The 14596-nt window shown below is 48.6% G+C and overlaps 1 protein-coding gene across 4 annotated transcripts in view; it reads right to left on the minus strand.

Moving 5' to 3' along the window:
* Window positions 1-488: 488 nt before the first annotated feature.
* Window positions 489-14596, minus strand: part of LOC106585541 (collagen alpha-6(VI) chain) — a 40843-nt gene continuing 26735 nt past the window's right edge. For 2 of the 4 annotated variants that reach the window (XM_045712855.1, XM_045712854.1), the window contains exons 34-39: window positions 12322-12815; window positions 12120-12219; window positions 8771-9436; window positions 8330-8593; window positions 7563-7610; window positions 710-1206 (exon numbers count right to left, since the gene is read on the minus strand). In XM_045712855.1, coding sequence (XP_045568811.1) covers window positions 1016-1206; window positions 7563-7610; window positions 8330-8593; window positions 8771-9436; window positions 12120-12219; window positions 12322-12815 — 1763 coding nt within the window. In that variant the 3' untranslated portion in view covers window positions 710-1015. Of the gene's footprint in view, window positions 676-709; window positions 1207-7562; window positions 7611-8329; window positions 8594-8770; window positions 9437-12119; window positions 12220-12321; window positions 12816-14596 lie in introns of those variants that run through there. The other 2 variants (XR_006764364.1, XM_045712856.1) reach the window with 2 other exon arrangements.

Below are 14596 nucleotides of genomic sequence, written 5' to 3' on the forward strand. Positions count from 1 at the left end.
CATCTATGGATTATATTTCTATGGTAGGTTGCTGCTGTAGGTTTGCCTTTGTAGATTAAAAAATAATATCGCGGGAAAAACGTACAGTTTGTAAAGCAAATGCATACACCTGAAAGAAGACTAATCAGCCTGTAAAACCAATATAAATAAATAATAAACTCCCAATTTTTTGTGAACAGCTGCACTGTTTTAAAAAGTAGCTCATCTTGGGATAGGCTATTGCCATGACGACGAGTGCATCGGCTATCACCGCGAGTAGCCCATTGCATCATCTTTATCATTAGGTGAGTCAGTGTGCAACTGGAAATTGTATTTAGTAACTTACTGTATGTATAAATACACATGTATTTCCTTCTAATATTGAACATATCTGTGTGTCTCTTCATTGGCCTGGGCTATTGTTATGATTTCTTAATCTGGCCCAGTATCCGTTCAGAATCTATATCAGTAGACTAAGGTCATAAGAGCATCAAAAATAAACTGACCGATAAGAAATTTGTGCAGTTTTATTTTCAACACTTAGCACCAAATGTTCAAGTTAGAGGAAACAGCAACAAATCCTATTTACAAACACTGAGCGGATGACATACAGCCTGAATTTACATCTATGGTTAACATCCAAGCTCCAGAAGTTAACAGCGCATTGGTGCTTGAGTTGGTTTGGTAGATGTTGATCTGTGATGATGGAAAATAGCCACAAGAGACAATACAGGTTATTTCATTGCTTTATAGTCATTCTCACAAAAGCATCAGTGCCCTTATGTATGTTTGTTGCATGACTGCATGAGAGTCAGATCCGTTACTTAGGTCTGCTTGAACAGACTTGAATAAAATAGAGAAATATTCATACTTCTGTTACAGTAATTTCCATTTTTACCCAAAAGGAGAACAACTAAATGCTAAAGATAAGGTCTAGAGTTATTTACACAGACAGTGCTGTTTTTTGATGTTCACACCTTGAATGAGACATTTGTTTGGCTGGTTTTCTGGCGTGATCTTCTTCAATTCACTCTAATCAGGGTTTTAGATGTGTGGAGTTCCTCCTCAGACAGAGGCCTTCGCAAGCCTCCTGCGTCTCGAAGCGGTTACCGTTGCCGCCACAGCCGCCATACCAGAAACGGGAGCACTTGCTCTGTCTCGTGTCAAAGTACCACTTCAGAGTGTAGTTCTCACAACCTCCCTTGTCCTGTTTGAAGAAACATGCATCTGGGGAAGAGGAGGGAGAGGTAAACGTATACCAGGGTTGGCTGGCCTTCTCTAGTCACTCGTAGGCTCAGTCACAGGTATACTTTTATTTACAAAGCCATTTTGGGTTTACTACCGTTTTATTTGGGCATTTTTATTGTTCAGAAATGTGGTGGGTACTCTCTTTGTTCGCTGGACTTTATCCTGCTAACTGTTCCAAATGTCCGAACTGAATTTGGTAAAAGGGCTTTTATGTACTCTGCGCCATCGTCTTGGAACGCCTTACAAAATACTTTTAAACTGGAAGAACTTGTCCCGATTGGTATTTTTAAATCACTGATGAATGATCTTGAGACTGATTCCCTGACCTGTCAATGTTTTTAATTTGCTGTTTTTGATTTTGTTATACTCTTGTGAATTCTATGGTTTTTACTAGATTATTTGTAGTTTTTCATGTTGTTTGTCTGTAATTTTTGTAATTACTTGGTGCTGCCTATCTTGGCCAGGGCGCTCTTGAAAAAGAGATTTTAAATGTCAATGAGCCCTTCCTGTTTAAATAAAGGTTTAATAAAAAAAAAAAAAACGGGGCAAAGGAGAGAAATGGGAGATAGAAAAAAGGGGAAAGGATTCAGGAGAAAACAAAAGAAAGAGGGGAGAGGAAAGAGAGAGGAGAGGATTGTCACGTCCTGACCAGTAATAGGGGTTATTTGTTATTGTAGTTTGGTCAGGATGTGGCAGAGGGTATTTGTTTTATGTGGTTCGGGGTGGTTGGTTGTTTAGAAGGGTGTTTGATTTATTATTTGTATTTCTATGTTCATTCTAGTATTAGTATTTCTTTGTTTAGGTCATTGGGTGTTGGACTCTCAATTGGAGGCAGGTGTTTGTCACGACTCCCGCCGAAGTCGACCCCTCTCCTTGTTCGGGCGGCGTTCGGCGGGCGGCGTTCGGCTTACTAGTTGCCACCGATCGATGTTTCACTGTTCGTTTGGTTTTGTCTTTATTGTGTACACCTGTTTTGATTTTCCCTAATTATGTTCATTATTTAAACCTCTGCATTTCCTGTTTGTCTTGTCGGTGATTGTTTGTCTGTTTTATGTAGTTGGAGGTGTTTCTCCAAACTATGTATTTTGATGAGAAGATTAATGGATAATTTTTGTAAACACGTTTTGTTTACCTTTATCCCTGTGTCCTGCGCCTGACTCCTCCACTTCTCTAAGAAAAGCATTACAGAATCACCGACCTTAAATGGAGTCAGCAGGAGCAGCCAGTTCTCCTAGTCATATAGAGGAGCGCGTTCAGCAGCAGGCAAATATGATCCAGGATCTAATGACTGCCATGGATTGCGTGCTGCTGACCATGGAGAGAGTGGAGAGGAAAGGATGTCCCGTCGACCCAGCCACACCACCGCCCGGCACACCTCTGGATCCTATCCAACCGCCGTCTGGATCCGGTGGGATTCGGCTCTCGCTCCCGGGAGCGTATGACGGAGCAGCTGCCGGGTGTCAGGGGTTCCTACTCCAGCTGGAGCTCTACCTGGCGGCTGTCCGGCCGCCGCCCTCGGGACGCGAGAGAGTGAGCGCCCTCATCTCCTGTTTGACTGGTAAAGCCCTAGAGTGGGCCAACGCCATCTGGGAGGTGGAAGACCCGACTCGGGATAACTACGAGGACTTCTCCCGCCGCTTTCGGGCAGTATTTGATCATCCACCAGAAGGAAAAGCGGCGGGAGAGCGCTTGTTCCATTTAAAGCAGGAGATGAGGAGCGCTCGGGAGTTTGCACTGGATTTTAGAACTCTGGCGGCTGGTGCAGGATGGAATGAGCGGGCCCTGATCGATCACTACAGGTGTGGTTGCGAGAGGACGTTCGTAGGGAGCTAGCCTGCAGGGACACCACCCTCCACCTGGACCAGCTGGTGGACTTATCGATCCAGCTGGATAACCTGCTGGCCTCCCGCGGACGTCCGGATCGGGGTCCGTTGGTTCCATCCTCCAGTCCCTTAGACCCAACACCGATGGAGTTGGGCGGGGCTGGTACTAGGGAGACCGGAGGGGAAACCGTTCCATGCACCAGAGGTGACCGCAGAGGACACACTGCTGGTCGGTGCTGGGGAGGTTTTCCAGGTAGTCGAGGTGGTAGGCGGAACACTGGTGGTTCATCTCAGGTGAGTAGGCACACGACTCACCCAGACCCCCCTGTTGCTCACATGTGGTTATCTATAAGCTTTCCGGGGTTTTCCCCGCATTCCCAGCATAAGGCGCTAGTAGATTCAGGCGCAGCTGGGAACTTTATAGATCGGTCTTTGGCCAATAGATTAGGGATTCCTATTGTTCCCGTTGATGTTCCCTTCCCTATACATGCCCTAGATAGTCGTCCTTTGGGGTCTGGGCTGATTAGGGAGGTCACAGTTCCCATTGCTATGGTGACGCAGGAGAGTCATGAAGAGAGTATTAGTCTCTTTCTGATTGACGCTCCTGCGTTTCCCGTTGTGTTGGGGCTTCCCTGGTTGGCTTCTCATGATCCTATTATTTCGTGGCAACAGAGGGTTCTCAAGGGATGGTCCTGTCAGTGTTCAGGGAGGTGTTTAGGTGTTTCCTTAGGTGCCACTACGGTGGAAAGTCCAAACCAGGTTTCCACCATGCACATTCCTCCCGAATATGCCGATTTGGCAATCGCCTTCTGTAAAAGGAAGGCGACTCAATTACCACCCCATCGACCGGGGGATTGTGCGATAAATCTCCTGGAGGGTGCTGCACTTCCCAGGAGTCACGTGTATCCTCTGTCACAGGAGGAGACGGCGGCTATGGAAACACATGTCGCTGAATCTCTGGGACAGGGATACATTCGGCCCTCCATTTCACCTGTCTCCTCAAGCTTCTTTTTTGTGAAGAAGAAGGATGGAGGTTTACGCCCGTGCATTGACTATCGAGGTTTGAACCAGATTACTGTGAAATACAGTTACCCGCTACCTCTGATCGCCAGTATGACAGAGTCATTGCTCGGGGCGCGCTTCTTCACAAAATTGGACCTCAGGAGCGCGTACAACCTGGTGCGTATCAGGGGAGGGGATGAGTGGAAGACGGCATTTAGCACTACATCTGGGCACTATGAGTACCTCGTCATGCCGTATGGGTTAATGAATGCTCCATCCGTCTTCCAATCATTTGTGGATGAGATCTTCAGGGACCTGCACGGGCGGGGTGTAGTGGTGTATATAGATGATATTCTCATATACTCCACCACCCGCGCTGAGCATGTGTCCCTTGTGCGTACGGTGCTTGGTCGACTGTTGGAGCATGACCTTTACGTCAAGGCGGAGAAATGTCTGTTCTTTCAACAGTCCGTCTCCTTCCTTGGGTACCGTTTGTCCGCGTCAGGGGTGGAGATGGAGACTGACCGCATTTCAGCCGTGCGTAATTGGCCGACTCCAACCACGGTAAAGGAGGTGCAGCGGTTTTTAGGGTTTGCCAACTACTACCGGAGGTTTATCCGGGGCTTTGGCCAGGTGGCGGCTCCCATTACCTCCTTACTGAAGGGGGGACCGGTGCGGTTGCGGTGGTCGGCTGAGGTGGACAGAGCTTTTGGTAACCTGAAGGCTCTGTTTACCACGGCTCCAGTGCTGGCGCATCCTGATCCCTCCTTAGCGTTCATAGTTGAGGTGGATGCATCCGAGGCTGGAATAGGGGCTGTGCTGTCTCAGCGCTCGGGTAACCCACCAAAACTCCGCCCCTGTGCTTTCTTTTCGAAGACGCTCAGCCCGGCGGAGCGAAACTATGACGTGGGGGATAGGGAGTTGTTAGCTGTTGTCGGGGCTCTGAAAGCGTGGAGACATTGGCTTGAGGGGGCTAGACACCCTTTCCTCATTTGGACTGACCACCGAAATCTGGAGTATATTCGGGCAGCGAGGAGACTGAACCCTCGCCAGGCGGGCTATGTTTTTCACACGCTTTTCTTTCACTCTTTCCTATTAACCAGGTTCCCAGAACGTCAAGGCAGACGCACTGTCCTGGCTGTATGATACAGAGGAGCGGTCCACAGAGCCCACTCCCATAATTCCAGCCTCATGCCTGGTGGCACCGGTGGTATGGGAGGTGGACGCGGACATCGAACGGGCGTCACGTACAGAACCCACTCCCTCCCAGTGTCCCGTTGGGCGCATGTACGTGCCATTTGATGTTCGCGATCGTTTGATCTGTTGGGCCCACACATCACCCTCCTCTGGTCATCCTGGTATAGGTCGGACGGTGCGCTGCCTTACGGGGAAGTACTGGTGGCCCACGTTAGCCAAGGACGTGAGGGTTTATGTCTCCTCCTGTTCGGTATGCGCACAGTGCAAGGCACCTAGACATCTGCCCAGAGGGAAATTACAACCCCTTCCCGTTCCGCAACGACCGTGGTCACACCTATCGGTGGATTTCGTGACTGATCTTCCCCCGTCACGGGGTAACACCACGATCCTGGTCGTTGTGGATCGGTTTTCTAAGTCCTGCCGTCTCCTTCCTTTGACCGGTCTCCCTTCGGCCCTACAGACTGCGGAGGCCCTATTCACCCATGTATTCCGGCACTACGGGGTGCCTGAGGATATAGTCTCTGATCGGGGTCCCCAATTTACGTCTAGAGTCTGGAGGGCGTTTGTGGAACGCCTGGGGGTCTCGGTCAGTCTTACCTCAGGGTTCCACCCCGAGAGTAACGGGCAGGTGGAAAGAGTCAACCAAGAGGTGGGTAGGTTTCTGCGGTCCTATTGCCAGGACCGGCCGGGAGAGTGGGCATCATTTATCACTTGGGCGGAGATGGCCCAAAATTCCCTACGCCACTCTTCCACTAACCTTACCCCTTTTCAGTGTGTGCTAGGGTATCAGCCGGTCCTGGCACCATGGCATCAGAGCCAGATCGAGGCTCCTGCGGTGGATGAATGGTTTCGGCACTCGGAGGAGACATGGAACGCTGCCCATGTACGTCTTCAACGAGCCATCAGGCGGCAAAAGGCGAGTGCCGACAGCCACCGCAGTGAGGCCCCGGTTTATGCACCGGGGGATCGGGTCTGGCTCTCGACCCGAAACCTGCCCCTTCACCTGCCCTGCCGGAAGCTGGGTCCGCGGTTTGTGGGGCCATTTAAAGTCCTGAGGAGATTGAACGAGGTTTGTTATAGGTTACAACTTCCCCCTGATTATCATATTAACCCCTCGTTCCATGTGTCTCTCCTCAGGCCGGTGGTGACTGGTCCGCTCCAGCAGTCGGAGGTACGAGAGGTTCCTCCGCCCCCTCTGGACATCGAGGGGGCCCCGGCATATACCGTACGAGCCATTATGGACTCTAGACTTCGGGCGAGGGGCCTTCAGTACCTCGTGGAGTGGGAGGGGTATGGCCCGGAGGAGCGAAGCTGGGTACCGGCGGAAGACATCCTGGATCCGTCGTTAATCCAGGATTTTCACCGCTTCCGTCCGGATTGCCCTGCTCCCCGTCCTCCGGGTCGTCCCCGAGGCCGGGGTTGGCGCGCTGCTGGAGCCGCGCTCCGGGGGGAGTACTGTCACGACTCCCGCCGAAGTCGACCCCTCTCCTTGTTCGGGCGGCGTTCGGCGGGCGGCGTTCGGCGGTCGACGTCACCGGCTTACTAGTTGCCACCGATCGATGTTTCACTGTTCGTTTGGTTTTGTCTTTATTGTGTACACCTGTTTTGATTTTCCCTAATTATGTTCATTATTTAAACCTCTGCATTTCCTGTTTGTCTTGTCGGTGATTGTTTGTCTGTTTTATGTAGTTGGAGGTGTTTCTCCAAACTATGTATTTTGATGAGAAGATTAATGGATAATTTTAGTAAACACGTTTTGTTTACCTTTATCCCTGCGCCTGACTCCTCCACTTCTCTAAGAAAAGCATTACAGTGTTTCCTAGTTGCCTCTGATTGAGAGTCCTATATATAGGTATGTGTTTGTGTTGGTAGTTTGTGGGAGATTGTGCTAGGTATAGCTTTTATGCCTTACCGGCATGTTATTCATCATTGTGTTTTGTGTACGTGTTTATTTTGTTTTTTTCTTCTTTGCCAATTTAATAAAAGAAGATGAGTGCACATAACCCTGCTGCGTTTTCGTCCGACAATGATTTTTCTTTATCATCTGACGAAGAATGTGACAAGGACAAAGCCAAAGGTTGAGACTCATGCCTTTTACAGTATTGTACAGACCTGAGCCTGCTGTGTTTTCTAACCCCCCCCAGAAAAAAGATATAAATGTACTATTGTAAAGTGGTTGTTCCACTGGATATCATAAGGTGAATGCACCAATTTGTAAGTCGCTCTCGATAAGAGCGTCTGCTAAATGACGTAAATGTAAATGTTTTCACATGTATTATTGCATACACAATTAGAGAGAGATGTGGTCCTTACCCTGGTTAAGAACTGTACTTTCCTCTGTCCTCAGGAGGGTTGTGTGATCTGTGAACACATAACATTAGAAGAAAATCTCTGGCGTAGTGCTGTGAATGATGACCTCGCAGCTGACACGACAACTGACAACTGACAAAAATGGCATCACAACTTTTGTCTTTTCAATCCTATAATTGCCATACTGCTTAAACAAGGTATATTACAGTCACTAATGTTTAGGCGTTCAGCTCATTAGAATTCTCTTGACTGAAAGCCTCCTGATTTGAGAATGCAAATAGAACAACTAGTGTTCTCTTCTCATGCAACATACGTTATATGATTCAGCATTTGACAAACTTCCCAACAGTCATTGTAATTCAGGTTGTGGCTAACAGAGCTCTACATCTATGACCTCCACATGATGTTCAGTAGAGGTGGTAGCAGTAGAGGGCTGGGGGGACTTACTGGAAGTGCCACACGTCTCAAAGCATTCGTTTTCCGTTCTAAAACGGTTGGCGTTAGCGTCGCAACCGCCGTACCAAAAAGGCGAGCATGTACCGAGCGTTTTGTTAAAGTGCCATCGCTGGCCATAGTCCCCGCAGTTGGTGCCACTGTCGACATCCGACTTACAGTGGTCTGAAAGCAGAACAAGCGGGTTTGTAAACGGGGATGGAAGACATGCAGTACGCGGTTGCAAACTGAGACTACTCATGCAGTGGGATACGAGGGAACACGTGAGGGAGAGAGAGAAATAGAAGTTGTGTTATAAATGTGGGGTTACTGATTACCATTAGAGTTTGTCTGTGGCCGGGGAGGTGAAGCGGCTCCATCTCCCCTGGAGAAGGCATGTATAGTGTCAACCTGGTCAAGAGCTATCTGAGTCGGAAATAAACCAGTGTGCTCCAGGAACTCCTCCTCATCTGTGTACTCCAACTCCTCTTTCTCTTTCCACACCTCCCACTCTGCCTGTCCTTGTCCCTGCACGTGTTCCTGTCCCAGCATCAGCTCACACTTGAGTTTGAGATCGGCAGGAGGGTAGCTGTTCATTCCCTCTGAAATAGTAAGGGGGGAGTGAGAGGGTTAGGACACACAGTAGCACTGCCTTGGCAGCAGCTAATGGGGATCCCTAATAAATACAAATACAAATGTTAAAATGTATGACTTGTTCTGGCATAATTATCTCTCCCTCAAGAGACAACCAGATGAAGAAGCATGTTAGTGTTCCTTACTGCTGAGGACCCTGAGGAAGGCTCTGAAGAAGCGCTGTGCGTAGCCTCTCTCCCACTCCTTCACATGCCACAGATGGAGCAGGTGCTGCTCTGACGGCGTGCTCGCCAACTCCTCCACCTGGGTGCTGTTGTAATGGTCGCCCACCGTGATCACAAACAGGGAAACGCCCTGACACTTGGCCTTCTGGGAAATGTAGGCCAGCTTGGCCTGGTCCCAGTGGGCTGTCTCGGCCCCCACCACAGCCAGCACCACTCTACTCTTCCTGGGCCTGGTGTCCTTGAGGAACACCTTGCTCAGAGCGTACTCCAGGGTCTGCCCCAGAGACGACACTCCTCCCTGCTGCTGCATGCTCCTCAGGTGTGTCTGTAGACCAATGTGGTTGTGGTACTTCTGCAGGTCAAACTCTACCTTAACGGCCTGGGAAGTCTGGGGGAGCAGAGAACCACTGGTCTGGAGAAGGGCCACCCTGGCCCGGCCGTCAGCCACGCTGGGTTTGGGGCTCCAGGCTACCTGCTTCACCACTGAGCCCAGAAGCTCCTGGACGCCAGCGTACTGGTCGGCCCGGATCTCCCTTGAACCGTCCACCACCAGGGTCAGGTCCATATCCACCACCAGGGGCCGCTGAGCGTCAGTAAAGTCACACTCCTGGGCTGGTTTACAGTGGTCTGATGGACACACAGAACCAGAGCTTAGAGATAGTAGTAGTACAGTAGGATCAGTAGTACTAGTAGTAGTAGTAGTAGTAGTGTAGTAGTACAGTAGCATAAGTAGTAGTACAGTAGTAGTATAGTAGTACAGTAGCATAAGTAGCAGCAGTAGTAGTACAGTAGCATCAGTAGTACTGTAGTAGTACAGTATAATCAGTAGTAGTAGTAGTAGTCGTAATAGTATTAGTAGTGCAGTAGCATCAGTAGTAGTAGTAGTAGGAGGAGTAGTACAGTAGCACTAGTAGTAGTACAGTAGCATCAGTAGTAGTACAGTAGCATCAGTAGTAGTAGTACAGTAGCATCAGTAGTAGTAGTAGTACAGTAGCATCAGTAGTAGTACTGTAGTAGTAGTAGTACAGTAGCATCAGTAGTAGTACTGTAGTAGTACAGTAGAATCAGTAGTACAGTAGCATCAGTAGTAGTACAGTAGCATCAGCAGTAGTACTGTAGTATCAGTAGCAGTAGTAATAGTAGTACTGTAGTAGTACAGTAGCATCAGTAGTAGTAGTAGTAGTAGTACAGTAGCATCAGTAGTAGTAGTAGTACAGTAGCATCAGTAGTACAATAGCATCAGTAGTATAGTAGCATCAGTAGTAGTACAGTAGCATCAGTAGTAGTAGTAATAATAGTACTGTAGTAGTACAGTAGAATCAGTAGTAGTAGTACAATCAGTAGTAGTAGTAGTAGTAGTAGGACAGTAGCATCAGTAGTAGGGCAGTAGCATCAGTAATAGTAGTACAGTAGCATCAGTAGTAGTACTACAGTAGCATCAGTAGTAGTAGTAGTAGTAGTACAGTAGCATCAGTAGTAGTCGCATCAGTAGTAGTACTGTAGTAGTAGTAGTAGTAGTACAGTAGCATCAGTAGTAGTACTGTAGTAGTACCGTAGAATCAGTAGTACAGTAGCATCAGTAGTAGTACAGTAGCATCAGCAGTAGTACTGTAGTATCAGTAGCAGTAGTAATAGTAGTACTGTAGTAGTACAGTAGCATCAGTAGTAGTAGTAGTAGTACAGTAGCATCAGTAGTACAATAGCATCAGTAGTAGTATAGTAGCATCAGTAGTAGTACAGTAGCATCAGTAGTAGTAGTAGTAATAATAGTACTGTAGTAGTACAGTAGAATCAGTAGTAGTAGTACAATCAGTAGTAGTAGTAGTAGTAGGACAGTAGCATCAGTAGTAGGACAGTAGCATCAGTAATAGTAGTACAGTAGCATCAGTAGTAGTACTACAGTAGCATCAGTAGTAGTACTACAGTAGCATCAGTAGTAGTAGTAGTAGTAGTACAGTAGCATCAGTAGTAGTAGTACAGTAGCAGTAGTAGTAATAGTAGTACTATAGTAGTACAGTAGCATCAGTAGTAGTTGTGCAGTAGCATCAGTAGCAGTAGTAGTATTAGTAGTACAGTAGCATCAGTAGTAGTAGGAGGAGAAGGAGTAGTACAGTAGCAGCATCAGTAGTAGTACAGTAGCATCAGTAGTAGTGTATTAATAGTAGTAGTAGTAGTGTAGTGTCGTGGACGAATCAGAATTAGTTGGGTAACATAGATAATTAAGATGTTTTATTAGTATAATATGCTTATTTGAGGTACTTGTCATTAGAAAGTGTCCATTGGACTCTGGTGTCTTTTCAGTTGCACGTCTACCTTAGCTGGGGCTCAGACACTTGGGGCCCAGAGAGGGGAGAGGTCAGATTTGTCGTCATGGGAATGTGTCTTTACTTATTCTTAAACCATGTGAAGGGATGGCGTGATTAATGGGGAACCAATGACTTGTCTCTACAATGTCTGTGAGCAAGTCACTCCCTCCTTTTCTTTATTGTGGGGAGGATTATGGCAGTAAATGGACCCTTGTATGTCCTCTCTTAGATCTCACACTTATCCTGTGATAATATATGGCCTAGAGGTTCACTCCCCAGTGAGCCTGTCCAGGAGTGGGGTCAAGAGGGGGTTTGCTTGAGATGGGAGTATCTAGAGTTGACAATTGATATATGCCATTGGATGAAATAGTTCTGTTCAATACCGTACCAGGGAGGGACGGTTCTAAGGAGACCAGATACTGGGCTATATAATTAACCCTGTTGACATAGCAGTTACTGTCTGCTGTGTTTTATTGATATCTGTCATACAAAACTTAACCTTTGTGAACTGTTACTAAGTATCTGTGGTTTGCCAATGTACGTTGAAGGGGCTGTATCGTTGCTATAAAAGATCCCGGTAGCCATTCTGTAATCACCTTCCTGGTTCATTCCAGAGAGTGCATTATTGAAGGTCAAGTGCTTTTGCAAAAGTATCTTAATTATTAAAGATGTAGTTAACTCGGACTGGTGTGTTTAACTCTCCTCATTTGGTAATGCAGAAATTAGCCACCACATTAGTACAGTAGCATCAGTAGTAGTAGTGTAGTAGTAGTAGTACAGTAGCATCATTAGTAGTGTAGTAGTAGTAGTGTTAGTAAAGTAGCATCAGTAGTAGTGTATTAGTAGTAGTAGTACAGTAGCTTCAGTAATAGTGTAGTAGTAGTAGAAAACTGTATTATTTATGCCCAAGGGGAATATTGGTTCTACAGCAGAATTAACCATAAAAACAAGACATACATTGATACCAAATAAGACTATATTTTATTTTGGCCCTGTGTGCTTACCATAGCAGATGACGCAATTTTTGATTCTTGTCAGCACAGCATTTTGGTCCTGTGACCTATCTACCAACCGAACAATGATGAAGCTGCCCGTGTCATCAGCCTGCGCCAAAACAAAAACACACATGGGCTGCATTTCAATTCACCAGCCTTTCTGCTGCCCGTTCACTACCCCTTCCCAGAAAGCATCTGTTTGTAATTGTACCTCAAAAGCCCGTTGAACATCGGGGGAGTTCCTCATGGCGATGACAGCAGGAGCGATGTTCAGGGCCTTGAACTCCATGGCGGCCGTGACGATGGCAGCGCTGTCCACAGAGGGCCCGTTGGTGAAGAACACTGCCACCTTCCTCATCGTCAACGCTTTACGGGTTCGCTTGAAGACGTGGCGCCCCACAAAGCGCATGGCCTCCCCAAGATGGCGCCGGTTGGACGTTCGTTCCAGTGCAATGTTTTGGATGGCCTCCAACAACTCCTGCTTGCGTTGGTAGTCCTGGAATCGGATCAGGTACTTGGTGTTGGCACTATAGGATACCACGGCAACACGTGCACCTGTCGGGCAGTTGCTCTCGGCAATGGCAACGTCGTCCAATATGGAGAGGAGAGCGGAGCGCATCCTCTCGAACGTGGCAGGATCCACATCCTGTGACATATCCAAAGCAAAGACCAGCTCTGTGGGGTAGGCTGGGCATGCTGCCTGGCCTGGGGATAGAGTGAGAGGAAGGGAGAGAGGTACAGAGAGAGAGAAGGGGAGAGGAAGAGAAGTACAGAGAGAGAGAAGGGGAGAGGGAGAGAAGTACAGAGAGAGAAGGGGAGAGGGAGAGAAGTACAGAGAGAGAGAAGGGGAGAGGGAGAGAGGTACAGAGAGAGAGAAGGGGAGAGGGAGAGAGGTACGGAGAGAGAGAAGGGAAGAGGGAGAGAGGTACAGAGAGAGAGGTACAGAGAGAGAGAAGGGGAGAGGGAGAGAGGTACAGAGAGAGAGAAGGGGAGAGGGAGAGAGAGGTACAGAGAGAGAGAAGGGGAGAGGGAGAGAGGTACAGAGAGAGAGAAGGGGAGAGAAAGAGAGGTACAGAGAGAGAGAAGGGGAGAGAGAGAGAGGTACAGAGAGAGAGAAGGGGAGAGGGAGAGAGGTACAGAGAGAGAGAGAAGGGGAGAGGGAGAGAGGTACAGAAAGAGAGAGAGGGGAGAGAGAGAGAGGTACAGAGAGAGAGAAGGGGAGAGGGAGAGAGGTACAGAGAGAGAGAAGGGGAGAGGAGAGAGAGAAGGGGAGAGGGAGAGAGGTACAGAGAGAGAGAGGAGAGGGAGAGAGGTACAGAGAGAGAGAAGGGGAGAGGAGAGGGAGAGAGGTACAGAGAGAGAGAAGGGGAGAGGAGAGGGAGAGAGGTACAGAGAGAGAGAAGGGGAGAGGGAGAGAGGTACAGAGAGAGAGAAGGGGAGAGAGAGAGAGAGGTACAGAGAGAGAGAAGGGGAGAGGGAGAGAGGTACAGAGAGAGAGACGGGGAGAGGGAGAGAGGTACAGAGAGAGAGAAGGGGAGAGGGAGAGAGGTACAGAGAGAGAGAGGTAGAGAGAGAGAGAGAGGTACAGAGAGAGAGAAGGGGAGAGGGAGAGAGGTACAGAGAGAGAGAAGGGGAGAGGGAGAGAGGTACAGAGAGAGAGAAGGGGAGAGAGAGAGAGGTACAGAAAGAGAGAAGGGGAGAGAGAGAGAGGTACAGAGAGAGAGAAGGGGAGAGGAAGAGAGAGATGTACAGAGAGAGAGAAGGGGAGAGGGAGAGAGGTACAGAGAGAGAGAAGGGGAGAGGAAGAGAGAGACGTACAGAGAGAGAGAGAGAGAGAGAGAGAGAGGTACAGAGAGAGAGAAGGGGAGAGGGAGAGAGGTACAGAGAGAAAGAAGGGGAGAGAGAGAGAGAGAGGTACAGAGAGAGAGAAGGGGAGAGGGAGAGAGGTACAGAGAGAGAGAAGGGGAGAGGGAGAGACGTACAGAGAGAGAGAAGGGGAGAGAGAGAGAGGTACAGAGAGAGAGAAGGGGAGAGGGAGAGAGGTACAGAGAGAGAGAAGGGGAGAGGGAGAGAGGTACAGAGAGAGAGAAGGGGAGAGGAAGAGAGAGACGGACAGAGAGAGAGAAGGGGAGAGGAAGAGAGAGACGGACAGAGAGAGAGAAGGGGAGAGGAAGAGAGAGACGGACAGAGAGAGAGAAGGGGAGAGGGAGAGAGGTACAGAGAGAGAGAAGGGGAGAGGAAGAGAGAGACGGACAGAGAGAGAGAAGGGGAGAGGGAGAGAGGTACAGAGAGAGAGAAGGGGAGAGGAAGAGAGAGACGGACAGAGAGAGAGAAGGGGAGAGGAAGAGAGGTACAGAGAGAGAGAAGGGGAGAGGAAGAGAGAGACGGACAGAGAGAGAGGGGGAGAGGAGAGAGGTACAGAGAGAGAGAAGGGGAGAGGAAGAGAGAGACGGACAGAGAGAGGGAGAGGAGAGAGAGAGAGGTAC

This window comes from Salmo salar, chromosome ssa02, assembly GCF_905237065.1.
Source record: "Salmo salar chromosome ssa02, Ssal_v3.1, whole genome shotgun sequence".
NCBI lineage: Eukaryota > Metazoa > Chordata > Actinopteri > Salmoniformes > Salmonidae > Salmo > Salmo salar.